Source organism: Perognathus longimembris, chromosome 9, assembly GCF_023159225.1.
Source record: "Perognathus longimembris pacificus isolate PPM17 chromosome 9, ASM2315922v1, whole genome shotgun sequence".
Classification (NCBI taxonomy): Eukaryota; Metazoa; Chordata; class Mammalia; order Rodentia; family Heteromyidae; genus Perognathus; species Perognathus longimembris.
The window spans coordinates 11,909,873-11,928,297 of NC_063169.1; the positions used below are offsets into that span (position 1 = coordinate 11,909,873).

General features: G+C 38.5%; 1 protein-coding gene across 1 annotated transcript in view; it reads left to right on the top strand.

The window, feature by feature from the left end:
• The window catches only part of Snx3 (sorting nexin 3), a 40,627-nt gene extending 22,634 nt beyond the window's left edge, over nt 1–17,993 (top strand). Inside the window, exons 2-4 of the mRNA XM_048353732.1 lie at nt 11,804–11,899; nt 14,826–14,950; nt 17,249–17,993. Coding sequence (XP_048209689.1) covers nt 11,804–11,899; nt 14,826–14,950; nt 17,249–17,354 — 327 coding nt within the window. The 3' untranslated portion in view covers nt 17,355–17,993. The remainder of the gene's footprint in view (nt 1–11,803; nt 11,900–14,825; nt 14,951–17,248) is intronic.
• Nucleotides 17,994–18,425: the final 432 nt, after the last annotated feature.

The following is an 18,425-nucleotide window of genomic DNA, read 5'->3' on the forward strand; positions in this document are numbered from 1 at the left end:
CAAAGGTTCTGCAGCCTAAAAGCTTCTTCTTCATGTAAATGACTTCTCCCCAGCCGCATTTAGGAGTTCATCTAGGTTATAAACCATATCTCTAGTTATTCATGCTGTCTTAGATTGGGTAAAACAAGTATCAAAAGTAATTAACGGAGAGGTAATAGCTTAAGCACTTCTCAGCTTATCCTTTATCTGTAGATGTAGATACTTGGAGAAATGCAACTATTTAATGAGAACTGTAGTGCGGCGTCCATTTACATCTCTTAGGATTGGTTAAATAGAGTATGGCCTATTGAGTATACTTTTGATGTTGTTGCCAGTCTCCTTTTCAAATGTACATGTGACACTATCTTAAGAAATACTAGAAATACCTAGTAAACATTTTTCTGATATCTAGTGTTAAACTATATTCAGGTGATCACATTTTGAAGCTTGGTTTACTGCTTGGCTATTAGTGATAATCAGGTTACGTATATGGTATCTGTGAGCTGCTGACTTTAATAGGTCAGACTGTGTAAGTGTATAAGACCTACCTTTTTGGAGACCGGCACTGTGGGCAGTTTCCTATGCTTAGACTTGAAGGAAGAATTTCTTTTAGACCTCTAGATTAGGCTCCAAAAATTAGTATGTAATGTCCATTTGAATTCCTGGTGATCATGCCCTATAAGATTAGTAATACTTTTTGTGGAAAATCTCAGTTTTCTGTTTTATATAAGTAGCAATTTAAGAGTATAACATTTTACTCATTGGAGTTTTATTTGGTATGTTATCAGAATAAATAACAAACAGCATTGAATAGTTCTCTTCCAGTTTTTTGTCTTGTTCTTATTTTCTGAATGTCTCAGAATCTTGTAGTAATAAGTACATTGCTTTTTGTGAGCTAAGCAAAATGTAAAGTACATCTTATTATAAAGAAGCAAGTACATACTCTGCTGGGCAGGTACTGTCTTTCTAACCAAGTAGTCTATAAACCATCTTTATATTCTGCTTATTAAATCATTAAATTGTGAACATCATACTCTTGCACATCTGCATGTTCATACAGTATTTGGCAGGGGATGGTCTTTTCTGTTAATGGCTAAAACCAGGTAAGTTGAGGGTGGTTTAACACATGCTTAGCATGTTTGAGGTTTAGTCCTCAGCATCAGGACAAAAGAGTAGAAAACAAACCTCACAAATAAGAAATATGTTGACATATATGTAATTTCTCCAAAAAACAATTTTTTTTCCTTTTTGCTGGTCCCTTGGGGGTTTGAACTCAGGCTTACACTTGGCTCAGCTTGCTACCACTTGAGCCATACCTCTAGCTTAGTTTTTTGCTGGTTATTTTGGAGATGTATTGTCACAGATTTTTCTGGCTGGCTTTAAATCATCATCTTCTAGGTTTCTGTCTTCTGAGTAGCCAAGATTACAGGTAGGAGCCATTGGCACCTAGGTGTTATGTTCCAGTACTAGAGATTGAACCCATATAACCACATACTCTATTTGAAACAGCACAAAGAAGCAGAATTCATTTGTCCCTTTGACAGTTTTTAAAATATTGGATTTAGTTGGGCAAATTTGACTACAAAAGGCAAGTTTTAGAATAAGGGAAAAGTATTACAAAGAAGGAAAATGGGGCTGGGTATGGCTCATTGGCAGAGTGTCTGCCACTTTTTTGGGGGGGTGAGGTATCCCCCAAATGGAATGTGTGTATACACTGGAGAATCTGGCAGTAATAGAACAAACTGTCATCACCTGCTTTCTGTTGTGATGTTCTGAGAAAGCATCAATATTCCCGCCAAAAGTCATCACGTGGAGCTTGTCATGAGGAAATAAATCCAAATGTTTCATGTAGTTCAAATAGCTTTTCTGGACTCTTGGAAAAAAAAGTCCGTGTCTTAAATGGTGTAAAGCAGGAGGACTGCTGTGGATTGAAGGGAAGTAAATAGCCAAACAGTGTTACTGCTTGATTCCTCAGGGTTGGGAGAAGGATAGGTGTTTAGTTTCTTTTAAAAATTAGTTTGGTTTTTTTTCAGCCAGTCCTGGGTCTTGAACTTTGCCTGGTCACTGTCCCTGAGCTGCTTTTTTGCTCAAGGCTAGCACTCTACCACTTGAGCCACAGTACCACCTCTGGTTTTTTTTCTATGTATGTGGTACTGAGAAATCGAACTCAGACCTTAGTGCATGCTATGCAAGCTCTCTATCACTAAGCCAGTTCCCAGCCCTTGTTTTTGTTTTTGAGAAACACTCTATCTCACTGTATAGGCCAGACTGAACTTTAAACTCACCATAGTACAAGCTAGGCCCCAAACTAACTTCTCTGGTTTCAGCCTCCTGAGTGTTGGAGTCATAGGAATATGCCACAGCCATACTTAATTTTTCTTTAAGAATACTTTGATACATCTTATTATAAAGAAGCAAACACAGAAATGATTTGTCATCTTTATCATAATAGATCATTAGTTTCTTTTCCTTCCTTCCTTCCTTCCTTTTTTTTTTTTTTGCCAGTCCTGGGACTTGAACTCAGGGCCTGGGCACTGCCCCTGAGCCTCTCTGCTCAAGGCTAGCACTCTACCATCTGAGCCACAGCGCCCCTTCTGGCTTTTTTTTGTTAATGTGGTACTGAGGAATGTAACCCAGGGCTTCATGCATGCTAGACAAGCACTCTACCATGAAGCTAAATTCCCAGCCCTTGTTGTTGTTTTTATGCTGGTCCTGGAGCTTGAACTCTACCACTTGATCCATAGCTCGTTTGGGCTTTCATGGTTAATTAGAGATAATAGTCTCACATGGACTAGCCTGCCTATGCTGGCTTTGAACTTGAACCTCAGATCTTAGTCTCCATATTATGTCTATTTTATAGATTTTTCCATGTTATTTAAGTAGCCTTACTGATGTTTGAAGTTAGATACTCTGAGTTCTTAACTACGATTCCAATGCAGAATATTAGTGTTGCATGTACACTGAATGAATCTCTGAGATAATTAAAGGTAAGAAATAAGGAAGGAGACAGGTGCTGGTGGCTCAGCCTGAGAATCCTAGTTACTGAGAAGGCTGAGATCTAGAGGATCATTACTCAAATCCAGGCCTGGTGGAAAAGCCCGTGAGATTCATTTCCAATTAACCAGCAAAATGATGGGCTAGAGCAAACTGAGCAAGTCTCAGCAAGTCAAGTTCAAACAATAAACAATAGTACCATCATCAAAGAGAAAGAGAGTGTGTGTTTTGTTTTTCTTTTTACCCTTGAGGAAAGATTAATATGACTGCTTGTCAGGATGTTTAAAACAAGTTCTTCAAAGTCTCAAAGATTGAGTCTTGAAAATGATTCAAATCTCTCGTTTATTTCATTGAATTATGTAATACATTTTCTCTGTTGTTTTTCTGCCCTTTATTTCATGTATTTCTTTGCTTCTATTCACTTGCATTTTTATAGTTTCATTTTCTTTTTCTATTTTACTTTTCTCATTGTTAATTATTGTTACTATAAAGGTGATGTACAGAAGGATTAGATTACGTGAGTCAGGTAATGAGTGCATTTCCTTTCACACAGCGTCTTCCCTTTCCCTTCTCTCCCGGTCCCTTCCTCCTATTTCTACCTGTGAGTTGGATAGTTCACTTTCGTCAGCGTCCAGTGAGCTCCACTGCTGCACTCTTTCAACCTTTCCTCCTCAAGTTTTGTGTCCTCCCTTCTCCCCTCCCAAAGATATACACAAGAATATTTTCCTTTATTTAAATTTTCATTTTTGCCTTTTTGAGTTTCACTGTATAGTTCAGGCTGGTTTCAAACTACAATCTCAGCTTTTTAGTGCAGTGAAGTGGAGGTATAGGTTATTAACCTGAAATTTCTCTTGTTTTTAAAGTAAACATTTATAGCTGTAAATTTCCACCTGAGGACTATTAGTATGGTCTTTTGAACCAGCCAGACATAGTAAAGGATTAGTTTGTAAACTTATGAAGTAGTAATTTGAAAACCTTGTTTTCAGAACCCTAGAATTTGAACCTGGGGCCTTTCTTGCACTTTACCACTTAAGTCAAATCTCTAGCCCCTGGGGAACCTTTTAAATTAACTCCCTGCCTTCTTAGAAATGACTTGATGATGTAAAACAGGCATTAAGACCTTAAATAATTTTTTTTTAAACCTGCCTACATTTGATGCCATGATGTGGAAAACTCAAGTGTACTTATACCTTTCTCTACATTAATTTTCCACTTAAAACATTATTTGGAGTTACCTGGGTAGTTCAGAAGCATAATCAGGCTAAAGAAAAATTAATATTTTTTATTTTAGTGGCAGAAAAGATATAAAATTAGGAATCATACTGAAGGACTGTGGGGGTTTTTTTTGTCTTTTTTTTTCCTCAAATTTTTATTATCAAACTGATGTACAGAGAGGTTACAGTTTCATACGTTGGGCATTGGATACATTTCTTGTACTGTTTGTTACCTTGTCCCTCATGTTTTGTTTTGTTTTTTGTCTTTCTGGTTTTTTGTTTTTTGGAGGTCTTTTTTGTCTCTGATTTTCTCATATTAAGAATACCATATTTAGGGGCTGGGAATATGGCCTAATAGTAGAGTGCTTGCTTCGTATACATGAAACACTGGGTTCGATTCCTCAGCACCACATATATAGAAAAGGCCAGAAGTGGTGCTGTGGCTCAAGTGGTAGAGTGCTAGCCTTGAGCAAAAAGAAGCCAGAGATGGTACTTAGGCCCTGAGTTCAACCCCCAGGAGTGGCAAAAAGATAAAAAATACCATATTTAGATGTTATTTTAAAGCTGCGTTCAGGCTGGCACATGCGTGTAATCCTAGCATGTAGGAGGCTGAGGCAGGAACAAGAAGAAAAACAAAGTATTTTTTAATCTTGATGTGAACTTGCTTCTGTCTTAGCTTTTTTGCTTGCTAATATGATCCCATTGTATAGTTTTCAAAAAAAAAAAAAGCATGGTATTAAGTTCTAGTAACAAATTAGTATTTGGCATATGGGCACTGGTGGCTCATGCCGCTAATCCTAGCTACTCAGAAGAGTAAGATCTGAGGATTGCAGATCTGAGGATGCCAGCCTGGGCAGATAAGTCTGTAGACTCTTATCTCCAGTAAACTACTCAGAAAAAGCCAGCAGTTACACTGTGGCTCAAATGGAAAAGCACTAGCCTTGAACACAAAAGCTTAGGGACAGTACCCAGTTCCTGAGTTCTAGCCCCAAGACCAACAAAAATTTTTTGAAATTTTCAAGTGTGGAAAACCATTTTATATAGACGCAGTGGACGCCAGATAGCTACCTTCTTTAAATACAAAAACATGATTCCTCTGTTTTTCTCCCCTGTGCTGTGCTGTGAATCTAACCCAGGGACTTGTACATGCTAGACAAGTGCTCTCAAGACACTGAAGTTACACAGTACTCCTGTTTGTTACTCAGTCAAAGTAGACAGATAGTTCGTTTGGAGACAAGATATGACTGTTAGGATCCTGGCTTGCCTTGGCTCCTGATGTCCCTGCTTCAGTCTTCCAGATGCTAGGATTACCCAAGCTCATCACCTTCAGCCTTTGCTAATACAGTTTTTTGTTCTTGCCTTGATAACAGACTTCATTCTTGTGTGCTGCTGGTGCTAATTCTCATCACTGTATTGACTGTATTGACTGAGATATTATTTCCCCACAAACACTAGTATTTTCTACAAACATTATTTTATAAGAATGGCAAGTTTGACACTTATACCCATTAGGAAATAAAATTGACAGTAATTAGGAAGAAAATTGTGTGATTTATACTCAGCCTGATATTGAGCAAAATATCAATGTGGGAATTCTCAATCTTGCCCTTTAAATCTCAGAAGTTATCAAGTAAGTTAATCATATTTTAAGTCTGATTTCCATTAACATCAGAATTTAGTGCTTTCTGGATAAACCTAAAGCATTTTATATGATACACAATGTAAAATCTCTAAAGGATTTTTGTTATAATTTACCTCAGTATTCTGATGTATCAATGCATATACTTAAAGCCAGTTAAACACAAGAACTAAGCAAGGCCAATTGCTTTTAATGCTACCTTTTTAACATAGTTATTCAGGGGGCTGGGAATATGGCTTAGTGATAGAGTGCTCACCTTGCATGCATGAAGCCCTGGGTTCGATTCCTCAGCACCACATAAACAGAAAAGGCTGGAAGTGGCGCTGTGGCTCAAGTGGCAGAGTGCTAACCTAGAGTAAAAAGAAGCCAGGGACAGTGCCCAGGCCCTGAGTTTAAGCCCCAGGACTGGCAAAAAAAACAACAACCAAAAAAACACCAGTTATTCAGCTCAGCTGTCATGTGCTGTGGCTTCTTATTTCTGCATTAATTTCTATTTTTCTGCTTAGAGATACCACTTCTGATTTGAAAACAAATATCTTAGCCAGACATTCAGGACAGAGTTTAAACCTATTCAGTTTCATTTTCCATCATCTCCTACAAGAGCTTCTGACTAGATATAATATGTATTTGTTTCTTTCTTTTTTTTTTTTTTCCCCCAGTCCTGGGCCTTGGACTCAGGGCCTGAGCACTGTCCCTGGCTTTCTTTTTGCTCAAGGCTAGCACTCTGCCACTTGAACCACAGCGCCACTTCTGGCCGTTTTCTAGATATGTGGTGCTGGAGAATTGAACCCAGGGCTTCATGTATACGAGGCAAACACTCTTGCCACTAGGCCATATTCCCAGCCCTGTATTTGTTTCTTTTCTGTATTTACTTCATGTTCTTTTTGCCGTTTTCAGTTATCTTTCTATAGTGTGGTAACCAGCCCACTTGGCTAAAATAATTCTTGCCAGGTTGGGTGTAGTGGTACATGCTTGTAATCCTAGCCCTCAACAGATGGAGGCAGGGGGTCCTAGAGCCATCGTGGTGTGCATAGGGAATTTGCACCATGTAGGCCTTGTCTTACATAATTACAAAAATAAGAATCCTGGCCAAATCAGTTGTCAGCTCCTTCATGCAGTTTTCTTTGCTCCCTCAAGGAATCAATCTAGGGCCCTACCTGTTCTAGCCAAGCATTTTACCACTCATTGTGCTCTCCTCCAGCTTTTTTTTTTTTTTGTTTTTTGGTCTTATTTTTAACCATACAAATTCAGCTTGTTATGTATTTATCTTCTGACCTTGGTAATTTATAAGTTTCCTAGGGGCCAGAACTGCATGTTAAATAATAATTATTCACTTTACTTACCACTATTACCACACACACACGTATGTGCACACGTGTGTGTGTTTGTGTGTGTGTGTGTGTGTTTGCCAGTCCTGGGGCTTGAAAATCAGGGCCTGGGTACTGTCACTGAGGTTTCTGCTCCTGGCTAGTGCGCTACCACTTAAGCCACAGATCCACTTTCCCTTTTATGGTGGTTAATTGGAGATGAGTCTTTTGGAAGCCAGGTGCTGATAACTCGTGCCTGTAATCCTGTTTACTTAGGAGACTGTGGTCTGAAGACCGAAGCCAGCCTAGGCAGGAGAATCTGAGACACTTATCTCCAATTAACCACCCAAAGACTGGAAGTGGCACTGTGGCTCAAAGTGGTTGAGCACTAGCCTTGAGCAAAAAACAGCCCAAGCCCTGACTTCAAGCCCCAAGACCAACAAAACAAATCAAGTGTCTTATCGACTTACCTGCAAGTCCTGCCTGAGCTGACTTTGAATCTAGATCCTCAGATCTCAGCCTTCTGAGTAGCTAGGATTTACAGGTATGAGTCACCAGTTCCTGGCCACTATTTCTTTTTGATAGCTTGTCAGTAAATAATACTTGAAGCTTCACAAAGAGGAGAAAATAAGCTTACTCTTTTTTCTCTTCCAACATTTTACTAGGGTTATTGAATAAACTGGAAGTGACACTGACCAATTACAAGAGTTTGTAATCTACTTGATGAAACAAACAAACAAAAAGCCCACCTTATTTTTATTTGATTATTTTGATACTGAGTAAGTTAAAAGATCTTACAGTCTTTAAGTGTAATGGGCATATACTATTAAGCAATTTGTTTTCTTTCTGTGGAGTATTTCTTTTTGTGGGTATTAGATCCCATGGCCTACGCATGCGCAGGCAATCACTTTACTAATGGTTCATGTCTCCAGCCTAAAATTTCTTCATGTGACTTAATCAAAACTCCAAAGTAGTCCCGGTACACAAAGCCATAGTCAGCTGAGAAAACTTAAGTCAAAGAATTTTCTTAAACTAGCCATGATCCTCATCCTTTTAAAAATATACAATCAGTCAAACTCCTAGATAATGCAAGGGGAAGGGACTTTCCTCCTCCTTAGTCAATTAGGGGGAATCAGATATAATCATGATTGTGTCAAAAGTTCAAAAGGGAAAATGGAAGGTAAAATGAGCTGAATTGGCACTCTTCCCTCAACATTGTACCTGTAAGCTTGATATGTTGTTTCAGAGATTAACTTTATAGACTTCCGTACCCAGAAGTATGAAAATTCTTAGGGACCTCTTTTCACAAGCTTGATCTTAACATACTGAATAAAGAGAGCAGTTAATCCCTTTTGTAAAGTAATTTGAGAGGAGGGAATTCAAAATGTAAAATCTCACCTGTGGAAAATACTCAACTGTGTAAAGACCTTTCTATCTTTAGACACTTACAAAGACTTAATATTTTAATGCGGAAGGGTGAACTTGGTTAAAAAGCCAATGGATGAAATTAGAGAGAAATAATCCAGTACTTTCTTTCTGGGAATTATCATCCTGCTCTCCAGGGGACCTAATTTTATTCCTGTGAGGAACGAGAATACTTCTCTGCATAGCAAGCTGGCATCTCTCAATACAGCTTGACTTTTAGTATAATAAGAGTCTTGTTAGGTGCAATTTTGCTCTTAGTCATTTATACAATGAACAAATGTTGTGGTTACCTGGGAAAGAAAATTCAAGTGCTTTTAAACCTCTTGTGGGATTTGGTTTCATGCTTGAAACCTATACACTGTTAATGCCCAGTAGCATCTATAGAGGATCCCCAGCTCTAAGGTGTACAACACAGAGAGAAGTTAATGCACTTTGGACAAAATTGACACCACTACAAAATGGATTGAAGGTCCTGAATAAAAGCTTTTCTTTTGCTGAATGACAACTATTTACTAGTGGCTTGAAGTTGAACGAGTAGAATACTCATAATAGTGAATCTACAAGATAATGATGTCTTAGTCTACGAAGTAAGAAGGTACTCTTTTCTTTTAGGTGAAATTTAAAAAAAATTCTTTTCAGCTGTAAACAGCTTACAATTCTATAACAAAGACTATGTTTTAAGGATAAGATACATTTTAAGAGAATATATTGATAGAGCATTTTTAGCAGATCATATAATGTATTGCTTTTTTTCTCCTGTAAGCTTTGTGCTAAGTTCTTTTCTTTGGGTTCTCCTCCCTCCCCCTCTCCCACCCCCCACCCCCGCCCCACTGTTGTTTTTCTGAGGTAGATCTCACTGTGCCTCACTAGCCGAGACTGGCCTTTAACTCAGTCCTCCTGCCTCAGCTTCCCAAGCATAAGGATAGATTAAAATATACCACCGTGGTACATGGTATGCCAGTGGCTAATGCCTTAATCATATCTACTCAAAAGGTTGAGACCTGGAAGACTGTGGTTTGAAGCCAGTCCAGGAAAAAAAAGTCCTGAAGACTCCTATCATTCCAGTGGTGAGCCCGAAAGCTGAGTGAGGCCCCAAGTCCAGTCCCTGTTCCAACGGAGGCGGGAGGTGGAGGGAGGGATAATTCTATTATTAGTAACACTTCTGCTAATAATCTGGGATCATAAACCTTCTTTTATTGGGTTTGATAGCACTTTTTTTTTTCTGTGCTAGAGATTGAATTTAGGATGTCATGCATGCCAGCCAGTCCTTACCCAGCCTGGCATGGTTGTTCTTCACAATGAGGAAGATAATAGAAATCCTCTTGCTGCTTTGGGTCTGTGTTGTGTTGGTTAGTGTGTGGAGGCCAGTGCTAGGGATGGAACCCAGGACTGTGTGCCTTACCATTAGGCAAGCACTCTAAAACTACTACATCTCTAGACTCCAGGACATTTCTTAGTTTGTTTTTTGTCCCAGTAAGTTTAGAAGTTGACAAAATGGGGCTGGGGATATGGCCTAGTGGCAAGAGTGCCTGCCTCGGATACACGAGGCCCTAGGTTCGATTCCCCAGCACCACATATACAGAAAACGGCCAGAAGCGGCGCTGTGGCTCAAGTGGCAGAGTGCTAGCCTTGAGCGGGAGGAAGCCAGGGACAGTGCTCAGGCCCTGAGTCCAAGGCCCAGGACTGGCCAAAAAAAAAAAAAAAAAAAAAAAGAAGTTGACAAAATGACAATAAGTAACTTTTATACTCTTGTAAAGAACAAAGTGTCCAAAATATTTTTCTTACATTGTGACTGACCTCAGTATGCAAGATATCATACTTTGCAGTTTGTAAAACATACTTTTGTAAAGCTCTGATCTAGGAACCTGTTCTAATGAACATAAGAACACATTGTACTATTTACCATCAAGTTATACCTCCCTCCTCTTATTGCCTTATTATTATTTTTCTTTCTTAGATTATTATGTTTGATTCTTAATTTCTTACTGTTGATAAGAGTACAAAAATTGCAACACTAAGCTAGACACTGGTAGCTCACATCTGTAATTTTATCTACTCAAGAGGCTGAGATCTCAGCATCATGGGCTGAAGCCAGCCCAGGCAGACAAATTTCTGAGAATTCTTAGCTCCCATTACCCAGCAAAAAGCTGAAAATAGAGCTGTGGCTCAAGCAGTAGAGCATCAGCCTTGAGAGGAAAAAGCTAAGGAAGAGTGTCAAGAATTGCAACACGTTCTCTTCCTTTTTTTTTTTTTTGCCATATGTTAGAAGTCTTAAGAAGACTGCTTTTTTAGTTATGGTGGAGAGGGAGGGAAAGAGGGGAAGGTAAGCTTCAAACTCAGAAGTATATAGTAGCATGGTAGTTAACCAGAGACTGAGGGGAAGGATGTTGGTCACATAACAAAGTAAGTTAGATGGAGGAATAAGTTCTGGTGTTCTAATGCATAGCAAGGAAACTGTACTTAGTAATGTATATCTCAAAATAGCTAACAGGATTTAAAATTCTCTCATGACACACAAAAAGGTAAATATTTGAGATAATAGATATGTTAATTTTTCTGATTCTATAGCATTCCACAGTATATTGAAAATAGCATTTTGAAGCGGGTGTGGTAGCACATACCTACAATCCCAGCACCCAGGAGACTAAATCAAGAGGATCACAAGTTCAAAGCCAGCTTGGGCTACATATAAAAACCCTGTCTCACTAAAAATGTAGCTGAGGTCTGTTTACCATATTAGGATTGTTGGCTGAAGAATTAGCTAAGCCAAATAGCAGTCAGAGCCAAACTAACCATTCTTTAATTGCCATTTTTACCAAAAATAAATTATGGCCTGGATTTATGTATGTAAATAACCTCAGGCAAAATGAAATTTATAAGTATGTAGGTAAAGATTAAAGATGTATTCGTTTGCTTGCTTGTTTGAAACCAGGTTTACTGTATTGGTCCAGGGTGACCTTATTTCTCTTCTGCCTCAACCTCCTCTAAGAGTTGAAATTACGGTTATTCACCAACACACCAGCTGCAAAGATACATTTAAAAGTTGTATTCTAGTGTGAATAACTTACTTTTTAACAACTAGCCAAGTTTTGTTTCAGGTAAAAATGGTTTTAAAACTTCATGATTTTCTTACGGTAACCATTCTTGTTTATTGTCAATTTAACAAAGATAGATTCCACACATTCCTCTCCCCCTTTCTGAAGTCTTAATATGGTTCAACTTATATGTGACTTTTTTGGTTTCAGACAAATCTTCCTATTTTCAAACTGAAGGAGTCTACCGTTAGAAGAAGATACAGTGATTTTGAATGGCTGCGAAGTGAACTAGAGAGAGAAAGCAAGGTAAGAATTTTTAGTAATGTGACTTAAAGCTCTAAGCAAGCACTACTTTCTCTATGGACTTGTCTATGTGCATACATTTTATAAATAGAAGTACAGAATGTCATCATTTTGTCTGGCTTCTTTGACTTTGGATGTTTTCACAATTTTTTTCCTACTGTAATAGGTATCAATACTTGATTTCTTTTTATTGCTAATATCCTATTCTGTAGATACACCACATTTTATTTATCTGTTGGTCGTTATATATGTGCTAGGGTTTGACCCCAGGGCTTCACACATTAGATGAATATATGGGTTGTGAAATTTTTGTATGCAAGTTGTTTTTTTCTGGGTATATGTTTTCATTTTTCTTGAGTGTATAAGGATTTTCTTGGTCTGCTATGTAACTTCGGTTATTGTTGTTTGTTTTGTTGTTTTCCTGGCAGCATCTTACTGTGTATCTCAGGCTGTCCTTGAACTCACAGGGCTCCACACTGGTCTCAAACTTCTGTGCTCAACTGATTGTTCCTACTTCAGCCCCCTACGTAGCTGAGACTATAGGAATCTGCCCCTGAGCCCTGTACATTTGTACTATTTTACAGTCTTACCAGTGCTAGAGTTCGAGTTCTCTTCACATCCTGTTTATTTATTATCCCTAGTGCTTTAAGGAGTTTTATGTCATTGTGATTTTGGTTTTCATTTGTCTAATTGCTAGGATACTTGATCTTTTTATATACTTGCCTTTTTTTTTTTTTTGCCAGTCCTGGGGCTTGGGACTCATTGCCTGAGCACTGTCCCTGGCTTCTTTTTGCTCAAGACTAGCACTCTACCTCTTGAGCCACAGTACCACTTTGGCTTTTTCTGTTAATGTGGTGCTGAGGAATCCAACCCAGGGCTTCATACATGCTAGACAAGCACTCCACCACTAAGCCACATTACCAGTTGGCTGTCTTTTTTTATGATTATTATTACAGAATTCTCTATAGAAGTTAAGAATTAAAAACAAGATAAGCTGATTAGCTGGGCGCTGGTGGTTCATGCCTACTATCCTAGCTACTCAGGAGGCTGAGATCTGAGAATTGCAGTTCAAAGCCAGTCCCAGAAAAGTCCATAAGACTCACATCTCCAATTAACCATTAGAAAACCAGAAGTAGAACTGTGGCTTAAAGTGATGGAATGCTAGCCTGAGAAAAAGAGCTTAGGGACAGTGCCCAAGCCCTGAGTTCAAGCCCCATGACTGACAGAAAAAATATATATATTACCTGATTACCAGTTTGCTTTATTAGAGTAGTTTAATTTAATCTTAAATTCAGCCTCTGAAAACCTTGCTCATATTACAATATTATTAAGAGCAAATGCAGTCATTTGTGCATATTTGAAGATATTTTTATATTTTTTGTCCTTAGAGTTAGATCTTCTAGCTTTATCCTAATAGACTGTGGCTTTCAATACATTGTGGTTATTAGTGTCACCCTATTTCTCATTGTACATGCACACACATATTTCTGGATTCATGATTTTTAAATTGATGTAGGGGTTCTAATTAGACCTTCTCAGACTGCTTACACAAAATAATTTCATGCTAAAGATGATCAAAACATGCTTGATCCTAGGTTAGCTTTTTGGTGTGTGTCTGACCTGGGGCTTGAACTCAGGGCTGTCCACACTCAACTTAGCTTTTTTGCTCAAGGCTAGCACTCTGCCACTTGAGCCACAGTTCCATTTATGGTTTTTTGGTTGTTAATTAATATGAGTCTAATGGAGGAGAGGGCAGCAGCGTGGGGGTGGGAGGGGGATGAGGGAGGAAGTAGTAACAAGTTGGATAAGAAATGTACTCACTGCTTTATGTGTGAAACTGTAACCCCTCTGTACATCATTTTAACAATACAGAAATGGGGGGTGGGAGTCTAATAGACTTTCCTGCCTTGTACTGGTTTTGAATTGCAATCCTCAGATCTCAGCCTCCTGAGTAGCTACATATGAGTAGATTACATATGAGCCACCAGTGCTAGGCCTAGGTTAAACTTTTTCTTTCTTTCTTTCTTTTTTTTTTTTTTTGTCGGTCGTGGGGCTTGACCTCTGGGCCTGGGTCCTGTCCCTGAGCTCTTGAGCTCAAGGCTAGCTCTCTACCACTTGACCCACAGTGCCACTTCCAGTTTTCTCGTGGTTAATTGAAGATAAAAGTCTCACAGACTTTTCTACCCAGGCTGGCTTTGAACGGGGCTGGCATTGAACCATGATTGGCATATCTCAGCTTCCTGAGTAGCTAGGATTACAGGCATGCGCCACTGGTGCCTGGCTCTAGGTTTAGCTTTGAAAGAGAATTTTGGGGATCATCTGATATAGTGTGGGAAGAAATAAAGTCTTTGGGGAAAGATAGCAGAATAGAAGATTTGGGAGAAAGTTCACATGTTTCTTAGCTAAATAGAAGAGAGACAAATTATTTGTTGTTTCCTCAAACACAAGTAGGAGACATAGGCAGATGGTACGAGATTGAAAGAGCCACAGAATTCTTATCTACCGTGCTGCAAAGAACATTGCTAACATTTTATTTCTTTGAGACTTGATTTGGGAGTCTGCAGTTTCTATTGCAAGAAGCCATTTTTTTCTCGAATAGCAGCAGAAGCATATGAGAGATGTAGAAACTTTTAATTTCAGTATTAAATAATTGAATGTTGTCTTTGTATACTTGGACTTCGATAAATCCAAGAGAAATGCTATCTCCAAGGAAAACTGTGGTCCTCGTCTTTGGGGAGCACTGGTCCCATGGGCTTTTCTGCTTTTGGTTATCTTACCTCCAAAACATTTGAATCTTTGCTATATCCCCTCCCTTGGTGTTTGATGGCTCTCCTAGTGAGTTTATACTTGGTCTTTGTATTGAGCTTTATACAGTTTCACAACCCAGCCAAGCATGGTCACAAACTTAATTTTTGGTGTTGTGTTTTAGGTTGTAGTTCCCCCACTCCCCGGGAAAGCATTTTTGCGTCAACTTCCTTTTAGAGGAGATGATGGAATATTTGATGACAATTTTATTGAGGAAAGGAAGCAAGGACTGGAGCAGTTTATTAACAAGTAAGTGCTTTCGAGTCTTCAAAAGGGTGAGATGCCCAGTGTTTTGAGACATTACATGTCTAGTAGAAATTTAGATGTTTTAGCTTAAACTGTAATATTACGTAGCCATGCACCCGTTTCTAACTTTCTAACCAAGTGTGAAAGTATTTAACAAGTTGAATACCATGTGGTAAATATTTAACTAATACACTTGAGTGATTGAAATGAGTAGCTTCTTGTTGACTTAAGTTTTATATTGGCTTTTCTTGGCTAATTTATGCAAATTATATTCAAGATTACAGTATTTAAAAAATAGTTTTACTTATCAGTCTTTCTAATTTTAAGGTATGTTCTAGCAATAAAATGTACAATACATTTGCAATCATTTTGTTTGATTGCAGTGGAAATACTATCAGCACATTTTATGTAAAGCTATATACGTTTTTGTTTTCATAGCAAAATGGTATTTTTTTTTTATGTAAGATGTATCAAGCCAGTATTCCTAGCTTTTAATTTTAGTTGCATTTGAGATAGTTTTTTTGTTTCATTTTGGTGTCAGACTTTGAAAGGCTTGAACTTTCAGGGCCTGGGCTCTGCTCCTGAGCTTCTTTTGCTTAAACTCAGCCACTCGAACCCACAGATCCACTTCCAGGTTTTTTTGGTAGTTTAGTGGAAATAAGAGTCTCACAGACTTCGCTGCTTGTGTTAGGTTTTTTGTGGTTGTTTTTTTTTTGGCCAGTCCTGGGGCTTGAACTCAGGGCCTGAGCACTGTCCCTGGCTTCTTTTTTGCTCAAGGCTAGCACTCTACCTCTTGAGCCACAGCGCCACTTCTGGCTTATTTCTCTATATGTGGTACTGAGGAATTGAACCTAGGGCTTTCATGTATGTGAAGCAAGCACTCTACCACTAGGCCATATTCCCAGCTCCCAGCCCCTCCCTCAGTATGTTAGTTTCAGACAGTAATGCTCAGATCTCAGCCTCCTGAATAGCTAGGATTACAGGCTTGAGCCCCCAGTGCCTGGCTAGGATACTGCTTTTTATTTTATTTTCATTTAAATTTAAATTTACTTTTCTGAACTTGAAGGGGAGTTGCAATTTAACATGTCCCTCTAAGTGTCCAGTGCTTCTTGATCATAGTCACTCATCATTGTCTTCCATCAGTTGAGCCCTCCCCTCAGACTCATTTTACCTTTCCCACTTCCTTTATCACATTAATTTTAAGAGACAGGGTTTAGCTGGTTGCTTAGACTGGCCCTGAACTGCTGGGCTAAAGTGATCCTCACATCTCAGCCTCCTGAAGTAGCTGAGATTACACGTGTGTGCCTCTGTACCCAGCTCAAGCCCAATTATTTTCAAAAATCAAAGTAATGTAAGAGAATTATGCTAATCATAGTGTCTTACTGTTATTATGCATTGACCTTTAGATTTGACCAGGGAAATCAAATCCTTTGAAAATATAGTTATGAAAGCTTATATATTAATCTTAAGTAATGTGAAAATCTTGAAGAGATTGTCAGAGTCTGCAACCTTTAGTTTGCCTTTTTTTTTTTTTTCTAATGAGCACCCTGACTTTTGGGAGACTTCTGTACTAGGTGTTTTTATTTGTTGTTGTTTTGTTTTTTGTCAATTGTGGGGCTTGAACTCAGGGCCTGGGCGCTGCCCCTGAGCCTCTTTGTGATCAAGGCTAGTGTTCTGCCACTTGCGCCACAGCATCACTTCCAGTCTTTGAGTGGTTAATTGGAGATAAGAATCTCACTGGGACTTTTCTTCCCTGGCTAGCTTCAAATCACTACCCTCATATCTCAGCCTCTGGAGTAGCTAGGATTATAGGCATGAGCCTGGAATACACTAGGGTTTTGGGGTGTGGTTTTTTTGGCCTTCTGAAATAGAAGTCTAGCTGCACAGTGGTTTGCACTGTGATGGAAATCTTTAAAAGTAATCAAGAAAGGAAAATACCTGGATATTTGCAAATGTTTTTTAGTCTCAAGACTTTTATTGCACTTCTTATACTTCTCACTCCCTATCTTTTGTTCTGGTTTGTTTTTGAGACAGGATCTTATTATGTGGGCCAAACACATAGTACCACAGAGGGCTTGAATCCCACATCTTTAAAATGGAGTCTTAGAATCTAGCAGCATATTTATTTTAGCACTGAAGTTCATTTAAGTGTCTTATGAATGAATACCATTCGTTGACAGAGTATAGTTTATAAGTGGGAGTCCTGAATGATTTGTAGTAAGTCTGTCGCTTTCTACTGTAACCCCTACCACTGTCATCTTTATAAAATACTGGACTAAATTTGTATTTTTTTATTCCCAGGGTCGCTGGCCACCCTCTGGCACAGAATGAACGATGTCTTCACATGTTTTTACAGGATGAAATAATAGATAAAAGCTATACTCCATCTAAAATAAGACATGCCTGAAATTTGGCAAGAAGAGGAAAACAAAAAAATCTGTGACCGTTAATGATTTCATATGCACCAGTGAAGAAGTTCAAACTAACTTAGCATGCTGCACAGAAACTGGTATAACATGCCTTCGGTATACTAACACTCATATGCTCAGTTTTATTTGGTTTTGTTTGGGCCGTTGACAAGAAGTTAATTTGCTTTAGTGAAGATCCCTCATTCTAGCCTTTCTCTATAAAAAGTAGGTCCTTCTTGCTGTCTTCCTGCGGTGCACACAAACCGTCCCAATGTAATCTTTGGTGTCCTGACTAAAGTTGCTGACTTCATCTTATTTGCACAGATTTTGTGTCATGGTTGCTTCTTGAATCTGATTAACTCCAATATTTCTCTTTCCCCTCTCGATGTGTAATGTCACTTGGTCTGATTTATGTGCAGGAGTGTTCCACCTGCGTTTCCAGAGCCGCACATGTAAGATACACATTGTGTGCAGAACATATCTTCCTCCTGGCCTGTACTGCCCTTCACATGGAAGATTAAAGAGGGAAAACTTTATATTCTGTATAAAAACAAAATCAAATTTATATACTACGATCATTTGTCTAAAAATTTAAGTTGTTTTCAAATAAAAATTTAAATGCATTTCTGATATGCACTAATTGTGTTGTCTCCAGCTTTTCTTTTCTCCCTTGTGGCTTTACTGCTTAACTCACTAGTTGAGAGGGATTATTTACTAATTATATACTTCTCATTCCTGTAACTCCATTCCTTTTTAAACAGTGCTGATATCAAATATGCTACCACCTTTTGAATGAGGCATTTTCTTTTACACAACAAAAAAAGTGGTGCCCTGAAAAAGCATTCCTTTAAAGCTTATTGAGTTGTTAGGAAGGACTTTGTGTGTTTGAGAAATGCTTTATAATCTTAAGTCATTCTTTAAAAGGCCTTTTAAGATAAGTCAATATCATGCCTCCTATTTCTCAAAAGAATTTTTCTCCTAGTCCATCTGAATGACTTTAAACTCAGCAAGGGTATAATAAGTCAGCAGATGCTTGCTTTCTCTTTAATTAGTCTTGGGCGAGTGGCACA